This window comes from Hevea brasiliensis, chromosome 13 (assembly GCF_030052815.1).
Source record: "Hevea brasiliensis isolate MT/VB/25A 57/8 chromosome 13, ASM3005281v1, whole genome shotgun sequence".
Classification (NCBI taxonomy): Eukaryota; Viridiplantae; Streptophyta; class Magnoliopsida; order Malpighiales; family Euphorbiaceae; genus Hevea; species Hevea brasiliensis.
This window is the reverse complement of record NC_079505.1, coordinates 11,126,765-11,154,230: the sequence shown is the minus strand read 5'-3', so window position 1 is coordinate 11,154,230 and position 27,466 is coordinate 11,126,765. Positions and strand designations below refer to the sequence as shown.

Genomic DNA, 27,466 nt, shown 5'->3' with positions numbered 1-27,466 from the left:
GGAATGTTGGATCACTTACAGGAAAATTAATGGAGCTTGTGGATACCTTGGAAAGGAGAAGGGTGAATATTGCTTGCATTCAGGAGACTAAATGGGTAGGAGAGAAAAGTAAGGAAGTGGGTAATTCAGGGTACAAACTGTGGTTTACCGAAAAGGAGAGAAACAAGAACGGAGTGGGTATAATCATAGACAGAATATTAAAAGACGCAGTAGTAGCTGTGAAAAGAGTAGGAGATAGAATTATACTAATAAAGCTAGTACTAGAAGGAGAAACAATAAATATAGTTAGTGCTTATGCCCCACAAATAGGACTAGACAGTGAGAGTAAACAAAGGTTTTGGGAAGATATGGATGATTTAATGCAAAGCATACCGAATGAAGAGAATATTTTCATTGGTGGAGATTTGAATGGACATGTAGGAACTGATAGGCAAGGTTATGAGAATGTTCATGGAGGTTTTGGTTTTGGCAGTCGAAATGAGGAGGGAAAAAGCATCCTGGATTTTGCTATGGCATACGACCTAATACTAGCAAATACCTACTTTATAAAAAGAGTCACATTTAGTGACTTTCAAAAGTGGGCAACATAGAAGCCAAATCAACTTCCTCTTAACCAGGAAGACAAATAGAGCTCTATGCAAGGATTGCAAGGTCATTCCAGGAGAGGCTTTAACAAGTCAACATAGGTTGGTGGTCTTGGATTTCAAGTTTAGGAACAATTCAAGTAAGGTCAGAAGAAATAGTGTAGCTCGAACAAAGTGGTGGGAGTTCAAAAGAGTAAAGCAAGTGAAGTTCAAAAATGAGCTTCTCGAGTCCAAAGTATGGAAGCTAGATATGGAGGCCAATGATATGTGGATACAGATGGCATCAAAGATTAGAGAAGTAGCTAGAAAAGTACTTGGAGAGTCTAAAGGACATGGACCACCCTCAAAAGAGAGATGGTGGTGGAATGAGAAAGTACAAAAGGCAGTGAAGAGAAAAAGGGAATGGTATAAGAAATTACCTAAATGTGATAATAATGAGGCATATGAACAGTACAAGATAGCAAAAAAAGAGGCGAAAAAGACAGTTAGTCAAGCAAGGGCACAGGCCTTTGAAAAGTTATATGAGAAACTTGGAACTAAAGAAGGGGAGAAAGATATTTATAGATTAGCAAGGAGTAGAGAAAGGAAATGTCAAGATCTCAATCAAGTTAGGTGCATTAAGGATAAAGAAGGAAAAGTGTTGGTGAAAGATGAGGACATTAAAGAAAGATGGAGAAATTATTTTAATGATCTTTTTAATAATAGTCAAAATGGAAATAGCGTGAATATAGATTATAGAACAATAGAAAAGAATGTAAATTATACTAGAATGATTAAATCTTTAGAAGTAAAGAAAGCACTTAAGAGAATGAAAGTGGGTAAAGCCTGTGGACCCGATGAAATACCAATTGAAGTGTGGAAGTATTTGGGAGATATGGGAGTGGCATGGTTAACTAAATTATTTAATAAGATTCTAAACTCAAAGAAAATGCCTGATGAATGGAGGAAGAGTATTTTAGTACCTATTTTTAAAAATAAGGGAGACATACAGAGTTGCTCAAACTATAGAGGAATTAAACTCATGAGCCATACTATGAAGTTGTGGGAGAGAGTTGTGGAGCATCGACTATGTCATGATACTTCTATCTCTCTCAATCAATTTGGTTTCATGCTCGGTCGTTCAACTATGGAAGCGATCTTTCTCATTAGAAGCTTGATGGAGAAATATAGAGATGTGAAGAAAGATCTACACATAGTTTTTATTGATTTGGAGAAGGCTTATGATAGTGTTCCAAGAGAGGTCTTATGGAATGTGTTAGAACAAAAGAGGGTATCTATTAGGTACATACAAGTATTGAAAGATATGTATAAAGGAGCAACTACTATTGTGCACACAGTGGGAGGAGACACAAGAGATTTTCCGATCTCAATTGAATTACACCAAGGATCAGCCATAAGCCCTTACCTTTTTACATTAGTTTTAGATGAACTGACGAAACATATACAAGAGAGTATTCCTTGGTGCATGATGTTTACGGATGATATTGTTCTGATAGATGAGATACGAGAAGGAGTCAATAGGAAGCTAGAACTTTGGAGAAGTACTCTAGAGTCAAAGGGTTTTAAGTTAAGTAGAACGAAGACAGAATACATGCATTGCAAGTTCAGTGAAGGCCAAACTGGTGATAGGGAAGGAGTTAGTTTGAATGGAGTGGTACTGTTTCAAAGTAATTACTTTAAATATCTATGCTCAGTCCTTCAAGTAGATGGGGGATGTGAGGAGGATGTTAGTCATAGGATTAAAGCCGGATGGTTGAAGTGGAGACGTGCCATGGGAGTTTTATGTGATCGTAAGATTCCCAATAAATTAAAAGGAAAATTTTACCGTACAGCCATACGACCGGCTATGTTATATGGTAGTGAGTGTTGGGCACTGAAAGAGTCGTATGCATCTAAGTTAAGAGTTGCAGAGATGAGAATGTTAAGGTGGATGAGTGGCCATACTAGACTAGATAAAGTCCGTAATGAAAGTATTAGAGAAAAGGTAGGAGTGGTGCCAATTGAAGATAAGTTGAGAGAAGGGAGATTAAGGTGGTTTGGTCATGTAAAGCGTAAACATACGGAGGCTCCAGTTAGACAAGTAGAACACATTAGGTTAGAGGATAGAAAGAAAAAAAAGGGGTAGACCTAAATTGACTTGGAGGAGAGTAGTACAACATGACTTAGAAGTATTACACATTTCTGAGGATTTAACCCAAAATCGTTCAGAGTGAAAAAAGTGAATCCATATAGCCGACCCCAAATTTTTGGGATAAAGGCTTAGTTGAGTTGAGTTGAGTTGAATTAGCTATTTAAATTGTTATTTAATCTCTTTTAGTTGATTTCTATATTTTAAAAAATATTATTATTTAATTTTTATATTTCAGTGAAACTAATTAATTGACGAGAAAAATAAAGGTTAATAAAAGAAATAAAGATGAGATAATTATGATAATTTAAATATAAAAAATAATTATGTGATAAAATAATTAATAGAGTTAAATTATAGTGATTACAAGGACTAATTAATTATTTTTATTAAAATAAAAGAGATAAATAATAATTTAATAACTATTATTAATAAAAAAATTAATGAAAGGATTAATTTAATACAAGGAAAATATATAGTGAGTAAATAATATATTTTTTAAAATATAAAAATTAAATAATTAATTTCACGGATTAAATAACAATGTTTGTATATATAAAAAGAAAAGAGTAAAAGCCTTCGTTGGAAAGGAAAGAATAACAGAAAATAGTCAAATTCCATTCACATACAAAGCCACAGAGAAAAGGGAAGAGAAAACAGAATTAAAAAAGAGTCTCAAATGGCGTTGCAGTGGATGATACTCACTTACGTCGTCGCAGTGGAGGCGGTTCTTGCGGCGGTCTTAACTATTCCATCGCCGAAGCTTTTGAAGTATCGATTAGTCTCTCTCGTCTCTCTCCTTCTCCAACCTGCTCTCTTCATCGTTCCTTTCGCTGGCTTCCAGCTCCTCGGTTTTCCTCTTTCCTACTTCTGGATTCTATTCTCTTCTTTTTATATGTTTTTTAGAAAAATATGGGTTTTGCTTCATTTGAGTTTTTGGCTGATGATCACGATGAGCATTAGTGACTTGTAAAATGGGATTTGGAATTTTTGGTTGTGGGATATAGAAATGGAGTTGTCATAATTTGGGGTTTTGGTTTTGTTATTGTGTACAGATATCTATTGGAAGAATGAGCATCGCTTGATGTGCACTTCTGAGATCTGCACTGCTGCTGAGAGGGATCGTTACGAGAAATCGGTAATTTTTTTCGCTTCTTACTTTAATTTATAGAAGATTTTGATGAGGAATGTGAAGGTCGAATTTTGCTTTCGATTAAGCTTAAATTGTGTGATTGTTTGGTGGTAAGGTCCCTGTTCTTTGATTTTCAGTTCAATAGCAATGATACTTTCGCATGACTAGACTAACTAATTGAGATGATAGGAAAATGTCTTCTACTTCAAGCTTAATGCTGCTGGATCCTAGCAAAGATAATAAAATAGTGTTCTAATGTTTTCTTAAAGTTCAGAGATTGTATCATTAAGGAAGAGACGTATACCAAGAAAGAAGTGCAAAGTGAATGTGCGATGTAATTTTGAATTTTGGATCTCAAGTTTCTTTGACAAATGACAATATTACAGAAAGGAGGGTTCTAGCAGAGTTAGATACTGTATGGAAGAGGAAAATGATCTAAATTTTGAATTCTATGTTTTATGCTTTTGACCCTTTTTTTTCTCTAGTGTTTTGTGGCACCAACTGCAATACTTTCTAGGAATGTTATTCTTAATCCCAGGGAAGAACCTATTAGCAGCATTTTGTTTATTCTTTGCATTAACCATAGACAAAGGGCCAAGATTTGTACATTTGTGTGTATAATTCTGGGGATGAAACTTTTGGGGGTTCATTTATGTGTTTTAGGATGCTTGAAATATTATTAATGAGTGATTATGGTTTTTTTCATTCTCATAGTTTTAAATGGGATAGTGAAAGCGTAGAGTGCTTTGAGTTTTTATTGCATTATGACGTGGACATAATTGCAAAGGTTGAAGGATGCTTGGCAACAAACTATTCCAGGTTCATTATGTTACTGTCTGTCAGATGGTTTGCCGATGAAGGGTAAAGATTGATTATTGCCTCCATAATTATATCTTTGAATGAGCAAAAATGACATACCAAATGACCCACCCAAATCCATTCATTATAAATGTTTATGAATCATTCAGATAATATAGATTTTTTTTTTGAAAAATAATATAGATAATTTAATTGTTCATAAATGAATTAATATAATTTAACTTATTCTTGAATGTATTGGGTGGGGCTATATGTGGCTGTCCATTTAAACCTATTAATAAAAATGGCATGTGCGTTTTTGCCTAATTTGAAGTAATACAGCTCAATTAAGCCTTGACGTCATATTAGTCAGTTAGATTTATAGACCCTTTTTCTCCTTCCACCCAGTTTAAGATTACCTCTTTTAAAAGATTTAGGCAACTAAATCTCTCATTACTTACCCATGTCATCCTAGCCCTATTTTGCAATTTCTTGTCTCCAGAGTGCTCTAACTTTTGTACCTGTATGTTTGCTACCCTACAGTGCACATGTTGAAACCATCTCAATTTCCATTATTTTCAGATAGTTATCCATTGGCTAGTAAATTATTAATTGTGTTAAGAACTTAAGATTAGCCTAACTCATTTTGATGCTACTTAGCATATCCACCCATTTTTCCAACTCAATTTTATGTTCATTTTTTGCCTTTCAATTTATTACTCCCTCACTTGTGTAGTTGTGCCTTTATTTTGTTTTACCTCCACTTTCTTTTCTACATTGGCTTTTAACTTATTATCATAAGAAATTCATGACAAATTTAAGGATCTTTTCTATTTTCATTTATATTACAAAACAATGTTAATATAAAAATTTATTTAGCATCATAAATATCTAAATATTTTGTCTTTGAGGAGTTGGAAAACTAGGATAAAGATGAATGTAAAAGAAACTATGATTGCTAAAAATGAGGTTTGCTCGTGGTTTCAAAAAACCGTTGTTTACAGGTTTTTTTGGGCTGTCGTGACCATTATACCGTTAAATAACAAGTTTTTAAAATTATAGTTGCCACAGCCATTACAATCGTTATCCACCATTACATAACATTGTTACCTGACCAACTCTGCATTTCCAGTTTTATTTCACATCTACTTCACTTCCATGGCTAGCTCCATTCACATGAAAGTAAAACTGATCTGCTGTAGAGGGATTCTTTCTTCTTTGGCTTATTCAATTATTATGTCAAATGGCATATATTCCTTCTTTTTCTCTCTTTTTTTTTGTAAGTTTTCACTAGCCATTTGCTGTCACTCAAATACTCTAAGTCTCAACTTTCTCTCAAGTCTTAAGTCTCAGCCATTTTCTCTTAATTCTCAAACTCAACATTCTCTCTCTTTTTTTTTTCCTCCACATCCACAATCAAATCTACTGAAGTGAAGGCCTTTAACTTCAATCCTCTACAAAGTTTTGAGTTCAAAAGCATCAAAAGTGAGTTATTGTTTATTTTTTTCTAATTCTAAGAACCTTTTTAATCATTTTTAGGTAAATACATAAATAATTAGAAAATAATATAAAAAAATTTAATGGATATATTTATGTGTAAATTAATACAAACTGCACAAATCATTTTTGGGTAATGCATAATTGCATTAAATTATGTGTAAATTAGTACCTCCTAGACACTCGTATTGGTGGTAATAAGGTTAGATTATTTACCATCTACTTGGTTTTTTTTTTAAATTCATTAATATTAATGATGTATAAAAATAATGAATTTAATCTTTATTTGATATATTTATACTTATTATGTAGTTGTATATTTTAGTTTTAATTATATCTTTGAATGTGTATGGATTTCATGAACTTTGCAATTTTTTCAAAAAAATTTGCGTAGTGACAGGCCGTTACTATTACGTTACGGCCGTTACAGGCGTATTTCTGTTACTTGCAACTGCGATTTAAAGCCATGGGTTCACTATGGACCTTGGGATATGGAAGTGGATGGTCTACATTCTTGGATGATAAAACCAATCTAAGAAATCCTCTAATCAAGTAGTTGCTACTCAGAGAGAGAAAATATAGTGCATGTGTGGATCCTCATTTTTGTGAAGTTTTATATTCATTTACCTATATAACACTATGGAACTTCAGTATTCAAGGGCTTTCTTGGTCTTAATGATTGTAATTATGTAATGGTAACTATCATGTAAAGCTTATTTAAAATACTCTTGTTGTTGATGTTTCTACTGGTTTTAGAAGAAATGAATTTGTGAATTCTTCATTGCCTGTATCAATTAGCCCATTTTAACTTTATGAAGTTTCTTTCGATGTCTAGTACATTATGTCTTGTAAATTTGTCGTCTCTCTTAATAAGATAATGTCTGAAGATGTTTTCAAGTTTTAAAGTGCTACATAGGCATAGTGAAGAACAACACACACACTTTTAGAGAGCATTGGCTTTATTTAAATGCATAAATTCCCAGGCACGCACACGTGCACACACGCACACACGCTTTCACATAAATACTTGGACAAAAGCATGTGTTTAAATCAAATGCATATTACATGGAGTTTAATTAAGTTTTCTGACTGAATACTGAGCCGGATAAACATTTTCTTGGTAATGCAAGTGATTCCTAATTTTTCTTGAAAGAATATTTAGCTGTTTTCGTAATTTTTATCAGATATGATACATGTGCTTAATAAAATTAGCATTTTTGAATTAGCGGTTGTGTGATGGTTCTCTTTGTTATGAGTGGAAATCCTTGAATGGAAAATTGAAGCTGTAACATTTATAATTTGAAGCTGGATACACAATGGATTTTGGTTTTGTTTTATTCATCTTCTCCCTTAATTCTTTGTGCCCGCACCTGGCAATCCCTTTGTGGAACTTTCTCATAGATCAATTTATATTTTTAAACCATGCAGTGGTAAGTTTATTAAATAGCATGTTTCATAATTTTTGTTTTAAGTTTTGATGGAAGAGTCCAATTGTCAGCCATTTGAGTTCCATTGCATTAGGGTCTGTGTTGATGGAGAATGCATATTTGTGGGTAATATCATGGGATACTGAATTTCGGCGATTTAAGCTCCATCTCGTGAGATTACATGATATTGGAGAATGCATCTTTTTAATTAAATTTATTTGCAAGGTACTAAATTATATTGTTGTCTTGATTAATTGGGCTTCTGTGCAGATCTACAAAGCTCAAAGGAATGTGATTTTATGTGCTTCAGCTTGCTTGCTCTACTGGTATCTGGCCACCAGCCTTACATATATAAGTTTCTAAACTTGCTTTATCTCATGTATAATGAGCAATTGTACATGGATGCAGGTGTATCTATCGCATTTGCAAATATTACAAAGAAATTCAAAGTTTGGAGGAGGTGGAGAAGAGGTACAAGAAACAGTAGTTTATTCTTGTTTGTCCCCACCTCATAATTAGGTGCACGAAAAAGTAGTGCTTTACCTTATGTGGGAAACTTGTTTCACTTCCAGAGACTTTGTTGTTATGATTTGTGAATTTCATGCATTTGCAAGTGCATCTCTTGTGCTTGTTGCATGGTTTTCTTTAGCTCTTAGACTTGAGCTTCTGCTTTCTGTTATATATGAAAATACAGGATGAGTGTAGCCGGTTAGGAACCCGGCCCTTTCTATTTAGGAGTGGTTTTCATTGTTAACTTCGCAATAACTTACACAAAATCCACCTGTGTTTTTTTGGCATTATGATTACCTCATCATTTGAATCATATTAAGCTCTAAGACAGGACCCTGCAGGTGGGATGTTGGCCATGGAGTGATTGTAATGCAGGTGAAATTGTATCATTAATGTTTTGGTGCAATGCAATTAGGAGTGAGCACTATTCAGTTTAAATTAAAATATCAGATTGAACTACTTTAATTTGAAAATTCAATTATGTTTATTAAGAAAATTAATTTGGTTTGGTTTTTTATTTTTATAATTTTTTATCATTTTAATTCTGTTTTCATTTTGTATAATTTTTTTTTTATTTTAATTCAATTCAATTTTGATTATAAAAAATATACAACCAAATTGAAATTTTATCAATGTTGTTTCCTTTCATCAAATAGCATAAAGAAATCTTAATCAATGAACTTTAGTTCAGCAATATTAGAGTTATTTTTAGGATTGTGATGTATAGAGTTTGAATTACAATAAAAGTCAATTAAAAAGAAAAAGAAAAAAATTACTTGAATAACATCGTTTCATATTATGGGTATGCAGTTGTGTTTTGGTTCAGTTTAGGGTCTTTCTGGGAATCAAGACTGAACCAACCAAATTAAAATTTCAATATGATTTTGGTTTGATTTTTTATTATTTCAACTTTAATTCGGTTCGATTCTTGACATTTTCAATTCTTGGTCAGTTTGATTGGTTTTGATTCAGTTCCCTTATTTTAAAACAATTTTATATAATTATTTTCTTAAGATGTCATATTTGAATTAGCATTTAAGTTTTGAATTGGATTATTAATACATAATATATCATATAATATATCTTTTAGCTATTTTTAAATTGTATAATTTTTAAATATAAGATATATTTAGGATTAAACATATTATATAATATAATAATATAAATATATAATATATATTTTAATTATTTATTAATTATATAATATTTAGCTATAAGATACAAATATAATTATGAATTATAAGATAATTTAATATATTTATAACTAAAATTATTAAGAAATTATAGAAAAATAAAATATAATATTATATTGTATTTAATTCATAATTATATATACATATATAAATATATATAATTATATTAAAAATATATAATACATCTAAAAAAATATAGAACAATATATGTATAAACTTAATTCTCAGTTTGATTTTGATTCAATATGATTTCAGTTTGATTTTAATACAATTTTAGTTTTATTTTTAGTAAAATATCATAACTGGATCAAAATATTAAAAGAACATATTTTTAATATATTAGCTAATAGAGTAAAATTATACAATTCAATTCAACTCAACTAAGTTTTTATCTCAAAAATTTAGGGTCGGTTATATGGATTCGCTTTTTCCACTCTAAATAAATAATTTTGGGTTAAATCCCCATAAAATGTGTAATGCTTCTATAATATAGTAAAACTATATTTATATTTAATTTAATGTTAGTTTGTTAGTATTAATTTATAAAAAAAAATTAATTACATAATATAAATTTAATATTTAATAAAAAGTATTAAGATAAATAATATATTAACTCTACTAAAATTAAACCTTTTTGTGCTGACCAATAAAAAAGTATGAAAGGCATTTTAATAAACAAATATAAAATAAAATTATTTAAATATACTATAAAATTGAAATTTGCGTATGCAAAGCAAGCAAGGTGTAAACGTGAATGAAGAATTCACTAAACAAAAGGAAAAAGACATGGAGGTGTAAGTGTTTGGTATATAAACGCATGTATAACTGTCTTCTAGTTAGTAATTATCTGGAGGTATAAATATGCACATAAATCTTTTATATACTGTGTGTGTGCATTTTTTTGGAATTAATTTCAAAAAAAAGGGAAACACAATTGTTATGTGGATAGGTGACTGCTTTCGTGGTATTCTTGCTTTTGGTCTTGGATCTCACATCGCTCAAGTAACATGTTTGTGTGGTATATAAGCGTTTACATAATTGTCTTTTAATTAACAATTGCCTGAAAGTATAAGTGTGTATAGTAAATCTTCTCAATATCATGTGCGTACGTATTTTCTTGAAATTAATTTCAGAAAAAAAAAAAAGAAAAAGACATGTGAGTATGCTAATGGGAAAGAATAGAGGCAGCTGCAATGCAAATTGGCACATAATTAATAACATGGCCTACCCTGCCCCCTAATTTCTTTTGCCCAAATAATCATGACTTCTTGTGGACCCCATAAAATTGGCTCCAACTGTCTCCAGATTTATGCCATGAATTCAAGCTATGGAGTATGGAACAACAATTTTCATATTTAATATATATATTAAATTATAAATTATATTTATTTAATAAATAATTTAATTATTAATTAAAATATATTAAATTTGACCTTCAATTAAATTTTAATATTAAAATAATATTAAGATTTTAAGATTTTGAATTTGAGACCAATTATATATATATAAAAAAATTCCTTAATTAGTGGAGATGATGACAGTTGTGCTACAGAGCTGATTCAAGCCAAGGTGACTCCACCTAGCAGTTGCCAGTCCCATTGTGGCAATGATAAAAGACCTTGGCAAGAGGGTGTCCACTTTAAAATTTAAATATTAATTTAAATATAATTTTTTTTTAAAAATAATTATATAAAATTATTGTAAAAATTGATAATTATATTAAATCAAAACTAAAATATTAAAGAAATGTATTGAAATCGTATTAAAATTTTAATTTAATTCTGAATTTTAAATAAACTTTAAATTAAATTAAAACTATACACTCCTATTGCTCAAACAAGTCGATTAACTTTTTTAGAGATAAATTTAATAAAAAGACTAAAAAATTTAATTTTACAAAATACAGAGATATTTTAATTAAATTTAAAAAAAATAGAGAATAAATAATTAATTTTAATAAAATACAGATGCCTGATAGTAATTTATAAAATTAAAAAAAAAAAAAGACAACCTTAATTTTTAAAAGAACAGAATAGAATAAAAGCAGTTGACTTCACCTAAACATTGATTGGATGGAAATGAGCTGACGTGTATGGGCAAAGAATTCAAAACAAAGACTTTTGACCTCTTTAATGCGATTTTGAACGAGGCAAAGCATGCATTCAGTCAGTCAGTCAGTCAATAATCATATTTATATTTTTTATAATTCCCATGAAATTCATCCGTCCAGCTTTCATATGGACCACTTCTTCGTTTCATACAGGCTATATATATATATATATATATATATATATATATATATATATATATATATATATATATATATATATATTATTTAACTTTAAATTTTAAAATAAGTTAATAAGTTGATTAATAGAATTATGATAGAATCCACGTGAATGTAGATCAATGATTATTACAATGAAAAAGGTTGTCATATACATAGAATAATTTCTCAAGAATCCTTAATTACAAGGAGAAAAGTAAATATTAAAAAATTGCAAAATCTTTGAAGCTCTTCAAAATGATCGTTTAAGGTTCTTGAAATCAACGGACTCAGTGCATTCCAAGCCATTCCTATAAGGATTCATTTGTTTCAAAAGCTCAGTTGCTTTCTCCTTCGTCTCATCAACGCAGCCAAGCTGCAACAATAACACTAGTTTTTGAAAAGCACCAACTTGAAGAACCTCAACCAAAACTCTCTCTTTTCTTCCATATTTGTTAAGCTTCCAAATGGATGAAACCGAATAGTCTGTTGCCGCTTCTGATGCCCTCAGGATTTTCTTCACCAGCACTGGCCATGTTAGGGCATTACTGTATGCCTCTTCTCTCCCTTCTTCACAATCACAAAGCTTATCAAAAACACCTAAAGCTCTCTCACATGTGCTGTTTTCTGAGTCGATAATGATTTCTATCAGTAAAGAAACCATACCCATCTCCACCAATGCTGATTTGATATTCTCACTTGAAGAAGGATGTGAAAGTAGATAAAATATAACCATTAAAGAAGCTTTGGTGATTTTAGGGCAAATTGGGTCTTTAATGAACCTAAATAGAATTTCATTGACGCCTTCAATGGTTGCCAGTGCTTCTGCATGCTTTTGATCTGAAGAAAGAAGCTCTATCAACGCAGTAATGGAGTTCTGCTTGGATGAAAGATCTCTGCATTCCAAGAACCACAACATGCAACGTAAAGAATTGTGCGAGCCTAAATGTATTTGCGATTCCACATCGAATGGAAACATCCAATTCAGGATAGACAATATTTCCTCCAAAACATTAGCATTTCTTTCGAAAGAATTTGTAGCAAATGCATCAAATGTTGAAGCTAACACTGCGGTTGCTCCATTATCCACAATGCAACGCCTATTACGCTCACTCTCATTGCCCCATTTCTTGATTTTATGCGCCAAATCCAGGCATTCGTATAGATCCAAACTCCTAGTTGAAGCAGCAAGATTTGAAAGAACTTCAGACACCTGAGTAGGGGAGACAGGAACTTTAGGTGTTGGGATACGTTGGATACCAAAGTTGCGATTCTCGACGCACCAATCTTGAATCATTTTCCTGATATTATGATTGGGGATGAGATCAAAACTAGTGAGTATCTGATTAGTAACAGGGCAAGTGAAATTCCCTGCCTGAAGCCAGGCCTCAATGTTTGATCGATCATAAGTGAAACCAGAAGACAAAGTGACAGGATCTTTCATAAGATCAAGAGAAATGGGGCAAAGAAAATGGTTGGGAATGAGCAGCTCCTCCATCTTGGAAGTGGGTAGCTTCTTCTTCTTGCAAGCATCATTGGAAGAGTTACGTTTTCTTCTCCAATAGCCAAAAACCATCATGTACAAGAAAGAAAAGCAGCTAGCGATTGAATTTCAGAAAAGAAAAAGAGACGGGGTTGATTTGTAAGGATTGGAGAGGGAATGATATATCTGCTTATATATGCTAGAAAGAAAGAAAGAAAGAGAGAGATGGTGACGGCTTTGAGGGGTTCTCCCATGTGACTCGGCATTCAAATTTACAAGCAAGGAGCACAGCAGATGACACAGAAAGAAAGAACGAAAAAGAAATTTGAATGAGAAACGTTCACATAGAAAAATTGAATGTTTGAACGTTTGAAAGGTTACGGATAGATAGTACAGCGTCAAAAGAGTGTTTAAGAAAACAAAAAATGTTCAAAAGAGTGTCTAGGAAATGTTCAAATTGAATTTTGTCCTCTGCTTTGCTTCTGTGTTATATTAAAGCCAAGTGATACTGATGGCCCTCCTTTAGTTTTTTGCCTCTACTTTTCAACCCATTAATGGTTTTGAAAATTAATTATGGTTGGGAGACTAAACCACCCATTTCAAACTCTTTATATATTTATTTAAATTTAATATAATTTAATCATAAAACTTTTAAATTATTTTTTTCAATTATATTTAAAATAATGATACTTTTAATATATATATATATATATGTGTGTGATTGTAATATCAATATTAAATAGAGATATTCCCAATGCATATAAAAATAAAAAAAATTATACAATAAAATTAATATATGTATAATAATTTTATTATAATTATTGATTGTGATAAATCTAACGTAAATTTCACTATAATTAATAATTATAATTAAATTATTATATATACAACGATTGTATCAAATAAAATTTTAAAAGTAGTACTCTTTTTCGTAGAAAAGTGAGTTTTCCTTATAATATAAAGTGTGAGTTCATACGTGATTATAAAAAATAATACATATATACTAAATACATCTAAAAAATTACTCCTTAAACTTTAAACAGAAACTTAAAAATTAGTTTTAAAATTGCTATGATTAAAATATATTAAATTTTAAAATTTTTAAATAATATTTTTTTAATAATTATTATAATATTATTAAATAGATCCACCATCTATTTACCTTAAAAAAAAGAAAAGAAAAGTGTTTAATAGTTTTGGGGCGTTGACTACGTCAATACTTTATTAGTACTAAGTAAGTAAAACTTATTAATAATATTATTTTAGTAAAGTTATTATTTTAAAATGTAATAAATTAATTTTTAAAAGTAATTCAAAGTCATAATATTAAAAAAATAAAATAAAAATTGAAGGCGAAAATGGCATATGCCTAACCTACTCCATCCACATTGAATTAAAATATGGGTTTAGATTGGCATATCTTAGAACTTGGAAATAATAGAAATTAAATATTAATCAAAGTAAACAAATGGAAATCAGCATTTTCGGCCACCAATTGCTCAAATACTGTTGCCTTCATTAACCACTTTCTTCACGGCCTAAATCCCAACTATTAATGATTTGACTTCCATTTCAACCCAAAACCAGACCGTGTTCATATGTAGATATGGTGTTTTTCCCCTTTTTACTGGCTCCGAGCATCAAACTCAGATCTCGCAGTCCTGATTCGTGAAAGTAACTCCAATATTACTAAGCTAAAGCTCATTTGCTATCCCATAAATCCCTCCATATGGAATGAATCCCAACTTTGCTGTCTGAGCATGGCATTGAATTAATATCTCCAAGGACAATAATAGAACTTCAGACACTAGGGAAAAAAAATCAATTCAAAATAACAAAAATAAAAGCGAAATTGTTGTATTTCTGAAGAGTTGGCAAGCTAACAAAGAGCAGTGTCTAACAATGAAGGTAATCTCCCGAAAATCTACAGGAAATCTAAACAATAAAATGATTACAAAAGCTGGTTTTATTATGGTGAACAGAGTAAGCTAAAGCTATACAGATGGATAAATTCCCTCAACCCCCAAAAATAAAATGAGAAAACAAAGAAACCCTCAAATTAGATTCAGTTTATTTATAAATCAATCCCTATTCTAACCAACAAGACCACACAGCACACAGCAGCATGACCCCTGACAAAGCTATAAATCATCTCAATTTCTCTCTTTCATATTACCACAATCCATCAAATTTCCAATCAGTCTCCCACTTCATCATAATGTTGGCTTGCCAGTGCAGAAAGGATTTACCTGGTTACTCTTGCCTTATATAAGGATTGGAGCTCATTTCTGTACTGTAAAATGAATCATCCCCAGTGATTCCATACATGTTATCATCCTTCTCTTCATCCCACTTGAGGACTTCCCTTGCGTACTTGAATGCCTCATCAACTGAGGTACGCTCCCGGGCTCTGGTCTGCCACACAAACAACTTACATCCGCTGATTAAAGAATATAGCTCCTTGAATTTCACAGCCACATAGTAGTATGCTTGGTGAGCCAGAGTCTGACTATTGTTATGGGCCTTCAAAGGGCTAAAGTCTGCAAACCACTCACAGGTGGACAAAGGAACCTGGTTGATCTTGTCCTCAAATACATCATATTTGTTCAGAAAAAGCACGAAAGGGGTGTCTCTAAAACAAGGGTGCCTCACCAAACTCTCAAACATGTCTCTACTAGCCAACATTTTATTACAATGAGGACCCGAACCATGAGCCCAAATTTGATCATAGTCACTCAATGCAACACAGAAGATAACTGCTCTCACATCTTCAAACATTTCCAGCCATTTGCAACCATCATGCAATCCTTTGGAATTTATTCGAATTAATTGGTACCTGAGGCAATAGGAAATTCCACAATAAACACTTGGAAATCTACTACCAACAGCAATTATTAGGTAAAAACTAGATTTTAAACAAAACGAAGACCTTACTTGGCCATGGGAGGCAGACATTCAGATTCCTCGTTATATATCTCAGACATGGGGCTTCGATCATCAAATGAGAATTCCATGAAGGCAAGGCCATTACTCTTGGTGACTCCTTCAGCAAATAAAATGTCCTTTTCTGAAGGTTCATATTCATTGCTTGATATTTCAACAGCCTGCATGAAATGATAGCCAATATCCATCAATATATGGGAGTTTGAATTGGATGAATAACTCATCACTTGAACAAAAACAAGTCAAAATGCTACTTTCCCTTTACCAAAATTTGCCCAATCTGTTTGTGATAGAGAATGCATTTCATGCTAACATATATTATTAGAATAACAATAAGTAAAAGCAGATCAGCCAAAAGTAAATTACTGAGTTTTCAAAGCAGTTACAGCAAAAATCCAGGCCAGATGGTAAGAGACACACTGTTTGCCACACCATGCCACATAATACATGGGAATTATATTGTTTACTATCAAGAAACAGAAATTGAACTACTTAACATGCCTCAAGTACATCATTGTCTGGGAATAACAGTATACAGCCACATCAATGGTGTTGTAATCCCTAATATGTTACATGTTTTTGCATGCCTTTAATATATGTCCTATGCACCAAAAAGCTTTTAGTTGTATACCTCATCAACTGGCCTCTTAGAATCCCATAACAAAATCATAGCAATTAAAGAGTGAAAGATTTCATAGGCTGCATTTGCTACGGGCAGATTTATAGGCCTACCAGAAATCCAATGTCAAGTCTGGAATAGTTTTTTCATTTTGCAGCTTAAAGGAGCAAACAGCCAGGTTATCCACAGGATATCAAGTAATCTTAGTCACATGATGATGTAGAACAAAGAAGAACAACGAACAAATCTTGAAGAAAAAGAAAACTATTTTTCAATTGTATCATTCTCAATTAATAATCATACTTAAAATGACTAAAATAATAGAAAACTAGCTCCATTATAGAGCTTACAGCCCTAATCAAATTAGGAATAGAAATCCTAATTCAACTCTAATTGGGAATACCAAATTAATTAATCTTCCTAAACAAAATAATTCTTAAATATAACAATAATAGTAATAGACTTCGTAAATAAATGAAATGCTAATTTCCTAATTTTACATGAAATATAATTCTTAAATTGCATTAGTATCTTCATTTTCCCATTCTGCATTATTCTCCCCTAGTTGCGAAAAACTTGTACTCGAGTCTTGAAGCGCGGGAGAATCAGAAACCAAGTGAGGAGAACATACAATATCACCTTCTTAGACGATAGCAACAAAATCAACTTGAAGAAGTTTGTGCTTTCTTTTGTATTCCTAGAGACATTAGGAAAGATAAAATTAATTAGGACAATAGTTGAAAGGCTTTTAACTCTATAGGATCTTCGATTTTCGTTGACTCCATGTCTTGATTGTTTTCGATTTCTATCAAAGTCTCCAAAACTTGATTAACTTGAATTTTATCAATTTCCATCAAAATCTCTGTGTTTGGATTTTCTTCAATCTCCATTGAAGTCTCAATGGCTTGAGTAACTTCTTGCTAAATTCAGCTCTTCAACAATTTCAAGGCTCAAATCTTGGGATCCTTCAATCTCAGAGTCTCCAAGCTTAGAATCTTCAACTTGCTCTTTTTGTTCCTCGTCTTCATCTTCAAACTACTCTTTGAATTCTTCTTGTTCATCTTCAACCTCAAGCTTCTTTACTTGCTTTACAATTTTAAGTTTCTACATGGTTGCTGACATCTTATCAAGCATTGCGTTCATGTCTACTAAGGTTGAACTCACAAATTCTTCCCTGCATTCTTCCAATTCTCTTTCCTTGACTAATAAGAATTGTTGTAAAACTTTCACAGTCCCTTTCCTTATCTGGCAAAATTTGTTTTAACTTCTCGATATTTACCATGAAAATAAGAACACATATCACGATCATGTCTACAACTATAATTATCTATCCAATGACATATAGATAGTAACTGACCCTTATAAAATCCAATATCATAATATTTTTCTTCAAGGACAGTCAGATAATAATCAACCTCATCTTGCAGTCTTTCGATACAAGTCTTCAACATGATTTCAAATTAAGGAAACATACCTCCATAAAAAATTCAAACTTCACTGTCAACTTTTGTTGACATGGCAGAAATCTGGTGCAAGCAGGAGAAGCTTGGTCCAATAGGATCTGACCCGGAAGTTTTGGGCTTCAGGAGCATTGGATGACCAATCTGACAACGGCCACCAAGTGATCGGAAGAAGGCAAGGTGCTAAGAAGTGACAAACATTGAATTCTGTGGGTTTACGATTGGATCTTGAGTCGGTTTGGATTTGACCTGAACAAATCTCCTTCTCCGAGAAGATTCTGGTTTCCGGAATCTTAGGTTGGGGGTCTGCCGCCGTCGAACCACCTCAGGCGACCGGACTGGTATCTCCGGATTCACCACAAGCCGGTGAGTCTACTGGTGACAAGTCTACTTTTTTTTTAACAATAAACAGTAAGCTATGGTAGAAAAATTGGGTCAAAAAATAAAGGAAAATTTTAATGGCACAAGGGAGGTGGGGTTTTACAAGGATAAAGAAGGAAAAGTGTTGGTGAAAAATGAGGATCTTAAAGAAAGATGGAGAAATTATTTTAATAATCTCTTTAATAATAGTCAAAATGGTAATAGCGTGAATATAGACTATAGAACAATAAAAAAGAATGTGAATTATACTAGAAGGATGAGATCTTTAGAAGTAAAGGAAGTACTTAAGAAAATGAAAGTGGGTAAAGCCTGTGGACCCGATGGAATACCAATTGAAGTGTGGAAGTGTTTGGGAGATATGGGAGTGGCATGATTAACTAAATTATATAATAAGATTCTAAACTAAAAAAAAAATGCCTGATGAATAGAGGAGGAGTATTTTAGTAACTATTTTTAAAAATAAGGGAGACACACAGAGTTGCTCAAACTATAGGGGAATTAAACTCATGAGCCACACTATGAAATTGTGGGAGAGAGTTGTGGAGCATCGACTACGTCATGATACTTCTATCTCTCTCAATTAATTTGGCTTCATGCCCGGTCGTTCAACTATGAAAGCGATCTTTCTCATTAAAAGCTTGATGGAGAAATATAGAGACGTGAAGAAAGATCTACACATGGTTTTTATTGATTTGGAGAAGGCTTATGATAGTGTTTCAAGAGATGTCTTATGGAAAGTGTTAGAACAAAAGAAAGTATCTATTAGGTACATACAAGTGTTGAAAGATATGTATGAAGGAGCAACTACTATTGTGCACACAGTGGGAGGGGACACAAGAGATTTTCAGATCTCAGTTGGATTACACCAAGAATCAGCTATAAGGCCTCACCCTTTTACATTAGTTTTGGATGAATTGACAAAACACATATAAGAGAGTATTCCTTGGTGCATGATGTTTGTGGATGATATTGTTCTGATAGATGAGACGCAAGAAGGAGTCAATAGAAAGCTAGAGCTTTAGAGAAGTACTCTAGAGTCAAAGGACTTTAAGTTAAGTAGAACGAAAACAAAATACATGCATTGCAAGTGCAGTGAAGGCCAAACTGGTGATAGGGAAGGAGTTAGTTTGGACGGAGTGATACTGTCCCAAAGTAATCACTTTAAATATCTCGGCTCAGTCCTTCAAGTAGATGGGGGATGTGAGGAGGATGTTAGTCATAGGATTAAAGCCGGATGGTTGAAGTGGAGACGTGCCACGGGAGTTTTATGTGATCTCAAGATTCCCAATAAGTTGAAAGGAAAATTTTACCATACAGCCATACGACCAGCCATGTTATATAGTAGTGAGTGTTGGGCACTGAAGGAGTCATATGCGTCTAAGATAAGAGTTGCAAAGATGAGAATGTTAAGGTGGATGAGTGACCATACTAAACCAGATAAAGTCCGTAATGAGAGTATTAGAGAAAAGGTAGGAGTAGTGCCAATTGAGGATAAGTTGAGAGAAGGGAGATTGACGTGGTTTGGTCATGTGAAGCGTAGACATACGGAGGCTCCAGTTAGACAAATAGAGCACATTAGGTTAGATAGAAAGAAAAAAAAGGATAGACCTAAATTGACTTGGAGGAGAGTAGTACAACATGACCTAGAAGCATTACACATTTCTGAGAATTTAACCCAAAATCGCTTAGAGTGGAGAAAGCGAATCCATATAGCTGGCCCCAAATTTTTGGGATAAAGGCTTAGTTGAGTTTAGTTGAGTTAGGCTCTGATACCAAATTGATATAGAACAAGGAAGAACAAGGAACAAATCCTTGGGAAAAAGAGAACTAATTTTCAATTGTATTATTCTCAATTAATAATCATACTCAAAACTACTATATAATAGAAAACTAGCTCTATTTATAAAGTTTACAAACCTAAGCCTCTGTTTGAGAGCAGGTAGAGTAAAATAAGGTTTTACAAAGTAAGTTTTTTTAAAGTAAGGTTTTTCATGACTTTCAAACCTTCATAATTTTTTAGATTTGGGAGGAAAGGAAATTTTTTTAAACTATTTGGACTTTTGGTGGTTTTAAAAAGAAAATATTATCAATCCACCAATTTGGTGGGTTGGAAAATGGAGGTTTTTGAAAAACCTCCAAAAACCATACTTTAAAAAACATTCTACCCTCCCAAACACAAGCTCAAGGTTTTCAAACCTTAAAAAACCTCACATTACTTTAAAAAATTCCTTCCAAACAAAGGGTAATCAAATTAGGAATAGAAATCCCAATTCAACTCTAATTAGAAATACAAAATTAATTAAACTTCCTAATTAAAATAATTCTTAATTTAATAATAATAGTAATAGACGTTCTACATAAATCAATTCTAATTTCCTAATTTTATAAGGAATATAATTCATAAATTGTATTAGTTTCTTCATCTTCCTATTCTACATTACATGGCTTGTGCAGGATTGACTTGTTAGCTTGTCATACAGTCTCCAAGCTGAATTCAACCTCATGAAACTACCACAAATAACTAGACAAATTAAATTCTGGAGGCCTATTTCAATGATATGTTATTCCTGCAGATTCCTTTAATCTCATTACAGATCTGCAGGTCCAGTAGCTTTCTCATGCTGGATATTGTGATGCCTCACCACTTTAATGCACTGCACTAAGAGTCAGTGTAAATCACAGCATTAAAGTCCTAAAGCAATGGGAAAGTACAATTATGCTTAAAGTTTCTAGTATAGAAATTCAGTTATAATAATAATAATAATAATAATAATAATAGTAGCAGTAGTAGTAATAGACTTTCTAAATAAATGAAATGCTAATTTCCTAATTTTACATAGAATATAATTCCTAAGTTGTATTAGTTTCTTCATCTTCCCATTCTACATTACATGGCTTGTGCTAGATTGACTTGTTAGCTCGCGATACAATCTCCAAGCTGAATTCAAGCTCATGAAACTACCACAAATAACCAGACATTAAATTCTGGAGGCCTACTCCAATGATATGCTATTCCTGCAGATTTCTTTAATCTTGTTACAGATCTGCAGGTCCAGTAGCTTTCTCATGCTGGGTGTTGTGATGCCTCACCACTTTAAAGTACTGCACTAAGAGTTAGTGTAAATCACAGCATTAAAGTCCTAAAGCAATGGGAATGGACAATAGGCATATGCTTAAAGTTTCTAGTATAGATGTTCAGTTATACATATCTATACGAACAGAGGGACTTTAACTGTACTAATTTCTTTACAAAGCATCTCTATAAGTATCATTGATGGCATAAATGAAGAAAAGGTTAAAAGAAATCATTTGATGAAAATAAATGCTCTGTTGCTCACTTGAGGTTCACATTTAGGGATATCACATACAGGATGGGGAAAAATAGATCTCATCAGAAATGATTTAAAGAGCTATGATTGTGAGCCTTAAACGATATAGCAAATGTCCCATCATCTAACCATAATTAGTATATCTACATTTCAAAATTCCAGGAATATGACAAAATAGCCCAGAAAATGAAATCTGTATGTCAAGCTAAGCAGATAATTAATTAATGAAAAATGAGAAGAACCATATTGATGGAATTATAAGCACTTAGTGGTAGGACATGCTAAAAATAAAACCGTACAAGGCGTACCTGATCTAGAAAATATTTGGCAACATCAGGAAGATGCAATTCCTCCCTTCTCTTGTATGTCTCCTGAATGGCAGGATCTTTCCAGACCTCATCAACAATAGGAGCATACTCTCTTGTTGCAGCAGGAAAAAAGGCATCCAAGTCTCCCGTAGCCATAATATCCAGTAACCAGTCAGAAAAATGCTTGGACCTTTGGTTGATTGAGTAGATACAGTGTTGATTTGCTTCAACTTCTGTTTCACCTGAAATCATTGCATGCAAAAAATTATTAAGGCTTACTCAAGGCTCAAGCCCACAGGCAAAACTGCTTCTACTTACATGTTAAGCACATTTTTATATCTTTGTGGAAATTATGGCTCTCCCTAAAATGCAGGACTAAAACAAAAACGAAAAGGAAACAGTTGCAATCCAACTAGTCCCATGTTAAACAGGAAATTAAGGTTAAATATCACACCCTTCAAAGGGAAAAGTTTAGCTGAATAATGCTCAAAGTGAAAAATAAGTCAGGCAACAAGATTAAGGAGCAAGCTAGAGAAGTTTCTTTGAATTATTGTCACAAAGAGTCAAAGAATTAGAAATGAAACAAATCCACTAAGCAATTCCAGCTATACCAAATCATTTCAAAGAAATATAGCAAACATCAACCAAATGCCAGGTAGGCATATCTAAAGAGGATTGTTCACAACTAAAGTGAACCAGTGTTACTATGAAATGAACATGCATACTTAGGAAGAGACGGTGAAACTTAGTTTAGAGGATGCTTATCAAGATGACCACAAATAGCAGGTGATGTTGCCTCTTTTTTTAGCATATTCTTCAACTTAGAGTTGCAATGAGAAAGTTTCTTTGTGCTATGTTGAATTTTGATTAGCACTAAAAAAAAAAGGATAGATGAAAAGAGAGAAATGCTTAGTAAGTTTGATGGTTTCTTTGCAAAATGATTTGGCAACTAACGACCCTTGGTCTTTGTCTTTGTTGAGTCCATGTGGAGAAAAGGGAGAGGAAGCTTAATGCATAAGAACTCTTTAATGGAAATAGAAAAGAGATAATAAATCTTTAGTTATATTTAAAATGAGAGAAAAAAAAATACGCTAAGATATTTATACATGTTACTTTGGAATAGGGTGAAAGAAATAGTGTTGAAACCTGAAGCAGATTCTTCAGCATTCAGTGCAGTAGTTATCTTTTCCATCAAAGCTTCCTCTTCAAACCTCTCCCGTCCTTCAAGTAATATGCTAAGATATTTATACATGTTACTTTGAATCATAAGCTTGATGTTCTGCAACTCTTCTGGGGTGAACTTGTTCCCATATAAAAACTTTGCCTGTCAATTAGGATGAAGAAATATACACTAGTCATTACAGCAACATGGATAGACAATAAAAGAAGTAAAATGATTTTTGTCATGCAAAATAATAATAATGCTATTAATCCACCATTTTTTCCCGAAATAAAGATTATTCAATTAAGCTGATTTACTAACGAAGCAAGTACATACATAAGACAGACCATCAATGGGAAAACACATTCCAATTTCCAACTGTTAATTGAAGGACATGTCAGTTAATACAATTAACCCAAGCAATTGTAGCATCAATACCGCGCAAATTGTTCAAAGCAGGGTTTTAAACAACGAAATCAGAATCAGTATCGTAATTGGAAACAGTGTTGTAGAATTAGATTTGATTGGCCAACACAACTGTGAATCTTTTCAAACCGATACAAAATGCCTTAAATTAACAGTAAACCAAGAATTAAATAAATAAGGCAGATATTAGGTCCATAACACCTAAAGGAACATTTTATTTCATAATATAACATGACTTGCATAAAAGAGCTGATGGTAACACCAAGATGATTAAGATTTAAACATTTCAATCAAAACAATATGAGAGAAAATTTTACTTGTATAACCACTGATAGCATAAAAAATAACACAAGCACATTAACTTTAAAGAAAATTACAAGAAAAAAAAAATAAAGCCATATATTAAATAATAATTATGGTTGATGTTAAAGGAGAGAACAAAGTTTTCTTAAGCCAAAAAAAGCCACATTTCTCTTCCCATATATAGTCATGGGTAGAAGGTGACCATGTACACAACAAGAGAAGCAATGGAAGGAGAGCAATCAACTGGCCGGATAACTTCAAAACCACCACACAAGCTTGAAATCTTGAGGATCAGGAAAAACAAATGGAAGATTCAATGTTGAATTGTTAATCTTATTCAACATCTAATATTCCCAAGAAGACCAGAAAAAATTTGAAGGAGTTTGAAGAAGAGGAAGAAGACGGGAGTTGTTTAAAGTTGGGTAAGTGAGAAAAGTAGAAGACCTGTCAGTGGTAGCCTGCAACTGGTAAAGTTTTTGCCTTTTTGAAATGGCTATTTTCACTGATATGAAATTAACATCACATTTGAAGAGGCTGTTTTACCCAGTTCCGCATTAGTACCAAAGCATTTTTACTTCCGCCTCACAGATAGTGTATCAACAAAAATCAGATTATTTCCCTAAATTCTTAATACAAATCGGCCGATACATATATTTAAAACCCGGGTTAAAAGTTTATCAATAGCCATCCTCCATCAATACATTTAGGAGCTAATGCAAATTACAATGGAACTGGCCTGAAACCTCAAGCAGGCAAAAGAAACAGATTCTCAGCATCATAAAGCAATCAGGGAAAATTTCAGACATAAAAAATTACCATATTTACCATATAATGACAGCAAATAAAAAAAAATAAAATTGAATAAATGCTTGTGACATCTGTGAAATGTAAGTAAAAAAAAGCTGAGAACTGAGCACACCTGCTTGAAGATGGTACTGGTTCCAGATCCTTCCAACCCCAACAACAGAAGTTTCTGGACCCTTCCCTGTTCCAAATACTCGGGCACCAACCTACCTGAAAAGGATCTTGGATCTTTTGGCACAAAAAGATTCCCAGGTGGCACGGGCAGCGAAAACAACGAGCAAAGGAAACGAGTCGATGCCTGCCTACCAGAAATCAAATGCCAACTGTATAAATTTCATTTCATACTTAAATATAATAAAGAAAGATATTATCTAAAGATTACGGGAGAACCTTTCCCCATATTTTTCCTTTTATCTTATTTTGGCCTTCTTCTTCATAAGATCCATCATCATACACCCAAAAATGTGTATCTCGAGGGCATTGTACCTTGGCCAGCTGAAATGGTTGCGAAATTGAAAAAAATTAATAATCCTGAGGCCCTGATCTCAACCAAACTATAACAAACAAACAAAGTAACAAATGACCAACAAAATACAGAGCTATCATTCAAAGAAGAAGTGCAAGGATATTGAATTTAAAAACGTTAAACAATCAATTTCTTTGAAAATAAATGAAAACTAGAACATCCTAAAAAAATCTATTTGCATCACGTAAGCAAGTGAAATAGATCACAAATAAAGCACCAAAACCCTTGAATAATGCTTCAATAAAGAAAGAGGACAGGAACAAATGTGGGATTGGGGATCTTGCCAAATCCGTACAGCCCACACCCCACCCCACCCCCATACAACCCACCCCCCCCCCCCAAACAACAGCCTCGCTTTAATACTTTCTCCAAATAAAGAGAATTGAGGTGTCCAATTATCCATTAGGAAAAATTACTGTCATACAACATTAATTGAAGGATAATCATCACTGAATGATATGCATGGAAAAAGAAACCAAAATACCTTCAACACTTTGAGTTCAATCTTGGTAATTTCACGGCCATTTATGTAAACCTTTGTGTTTCCATTGCTAGCATCCAGCGGAAGCTTACCACCAACATTAAGCTTGGAACTAATTATCCTATCAGGTTTCTCTCCCTCCTGAAATCGAACACATAAATTATTAACATATATACAACAAAATAATTTCTGAACAAGGAAATCTTTCTTTCTTTCTTTCTTTTATAAAAAAAAAAAAAAAAAAAAAAAAAAAAAAAAAAAAAACTCTTCTTTTCACCTTTCCCCATAGCCCTGAATCCTTATCATACCAATACTTTCCAGGTTTCAAATTCAGTGGTGGGATAGGACACCCTAAAGCCTCAGCCAACTCCTCTTGCCTGAGTGGCCTCCCATTCACAATTAACTGCTCAGGTCTCAACTGATTGGCTCCGCACTCCTTCTCCGCCTTCATAATCTGCATAACCTCCAATGGACTGCACACTTTGGACAAAATCCTTGAACACTTACCCAAACTAGACCTTTTTACTTCATCTATGGGATGCCCAATGCAACTAACACACTTCCTCCCTTCAGGCATCGATCCCATGGCCTTAAGCAAGCAATTGCTACAGTACCTCGCATCACACACCAAGCATGCCTCTCTCTCCTTCAACCTATTCCTTTTCCCACATCTACTGCAAACTCCTCTCTTCCTAGACTCTTTTCGAACCACCGAAGTTGGACCCAAAGCATCAGCAGCAGCACTGGATTGCGCCGATGAATATCCATCATCCTCCGTTTCCGAATCTCTAGGAGTATTAAATTTCACTACATTCACACGCTTTCCCTCATTTCTAACAAACAACGCTTCGTCTTCCTCTCCCTCTCTTCCATTACCAACTCGCTCCAATTCTCCTTGTTCCTCGTTTTCTCCATTTACATCTCTTTCAATCTGCGGTCTCGAACTAGTTGATTCTTTAATCAAAACATTTGCAGCTCCATTCCTAAAACGACTGAATTTGGCAATCTTAGCACCAGTGATCGGAGCAGCAACGGGAACAGAATTAGAAAGATCCTTGTCGTCAGCGACAGAAGCTAGAGAAGAAGAGCGAATGGAAAGGGAATCGAGATTCAGTGGATCAACACGAGGGACTTGGTAAGAAACCGGAGGGCCTTCATATTCGACGGCGATGGAGTAATCGAGGTGGTCTTCATCTGGTAATGGTGCACCTGCAGGTAACATCTTTCTCAATGCTTCCTCCCATGTGTTATCTTCTTCTGCCTCAGCAGCAGTTGCCATTTCCAGTTTCCAAGCAGTCGTTTGGTTAGTGAGAAAATCAGGGAAAATTGAATGGGAAAAAAAATATAATGTTAATAAAATAATATTGTCAACAAGGAGAGTTGGCAGGAGCTCGACGGTGTTTATGTTTTCGTAACGGAAGACGTCAGTTATTAACGGGGATGACGATTGAGGAGCAGATGATTCCGTTAGAACGCAGAATTCCGTTAGACTTGACCTGATAGGTTGCTTTTTAAGATCAGTGGGAGTGGATGGCAACGGACCACGAATATTAAATTCAATTGGATTTTAATAAGATGAATTTAAGTAACGTATTACGACATTTGAGAACGATTTAAGTTTGAAGGATAATATTGAAGTATAGATTTTGAATATTATTACTTAATAAATTAAATATATATTTTATATTTAATATTTATAAATTATT

At 33.1% G+C, this 27,466-nt stretch overlaps 3 protein-coding genes across 3 annotated transcripts; 1 reads left to right on the top strand and 2 right to left on the bottom strand.

Annotated features, from left to right (window-relative positions):
• Positions 1–3,285: 3,285 nt before the first annotated feature.
• On the top strand, positions 3,286–8,366 carry LOC110651135 (uncharacterized). The gene is made up of 4 exons (XM_021806366.2): positions 3,286–3,563; positions 3,768–3,850; positions 7,837–7,892; positions 7,975–8,366. Exons 1-4 carry the CDS (start codon positions 3,392–3,394, stop codon positions 8,051–8,053), a joined length of 390 nt encoding a protein of 129 aa, XP_021662058.1. The 5' UTR covers positions 3,286–3,391; the 3' UTR covers positions 8,054–8,366.
• A 3,342-nt stretch (positions 8,367–11,708) lies between these two features.
• LOC110651133 (U-box domain-containing protein 21) lies at positions 11,709–13,436 on the bottom strand. The gene has a single exon (XM_058131785.1). It carries the CDS (start codon positions 13,112–13,114, stop codon positions 11,789–11,791), a length of 1,326 nt encoding a protein of 441 aa, XP_057987768.1. The 5' UTR covers positions 13,115–13,436; the 3' UTR covers positions 11,709–11,788.
• Positions 13,437–14,850: 1,414 nt separating this feature from the next.
• Positions 14,851–27,142, bottom strand: LOC110651134 (extra-large guanine nucleotide-binding protein 3). The gene is made up of 8 exons (XM_021806365.2): positions 26,038–27,142; positions 25,764–25,901; positions 25,144–25,248; positions 24,869–25,051; positions 23,205–23,382; positions 22,059–22,300; positions 15,953–16,122; positions 14,851–15,854 (listed from the first exon to the last, which is right to left on the bottom strand). The coding sequence occupies exons 1-8, from the start codon at positions 27,037–27,039 to the stop codon at positions 15,272–15,274; spliced, it is 2,601 nt and encodes an 866-aa protein (XP_021662057.2). The 5' UTR covers positions 27,040–27,142; the 3' UTR covers positions 14,851–15,271.
• Positions 27,143–27,466: the final 324 nt, after the last annotated feature.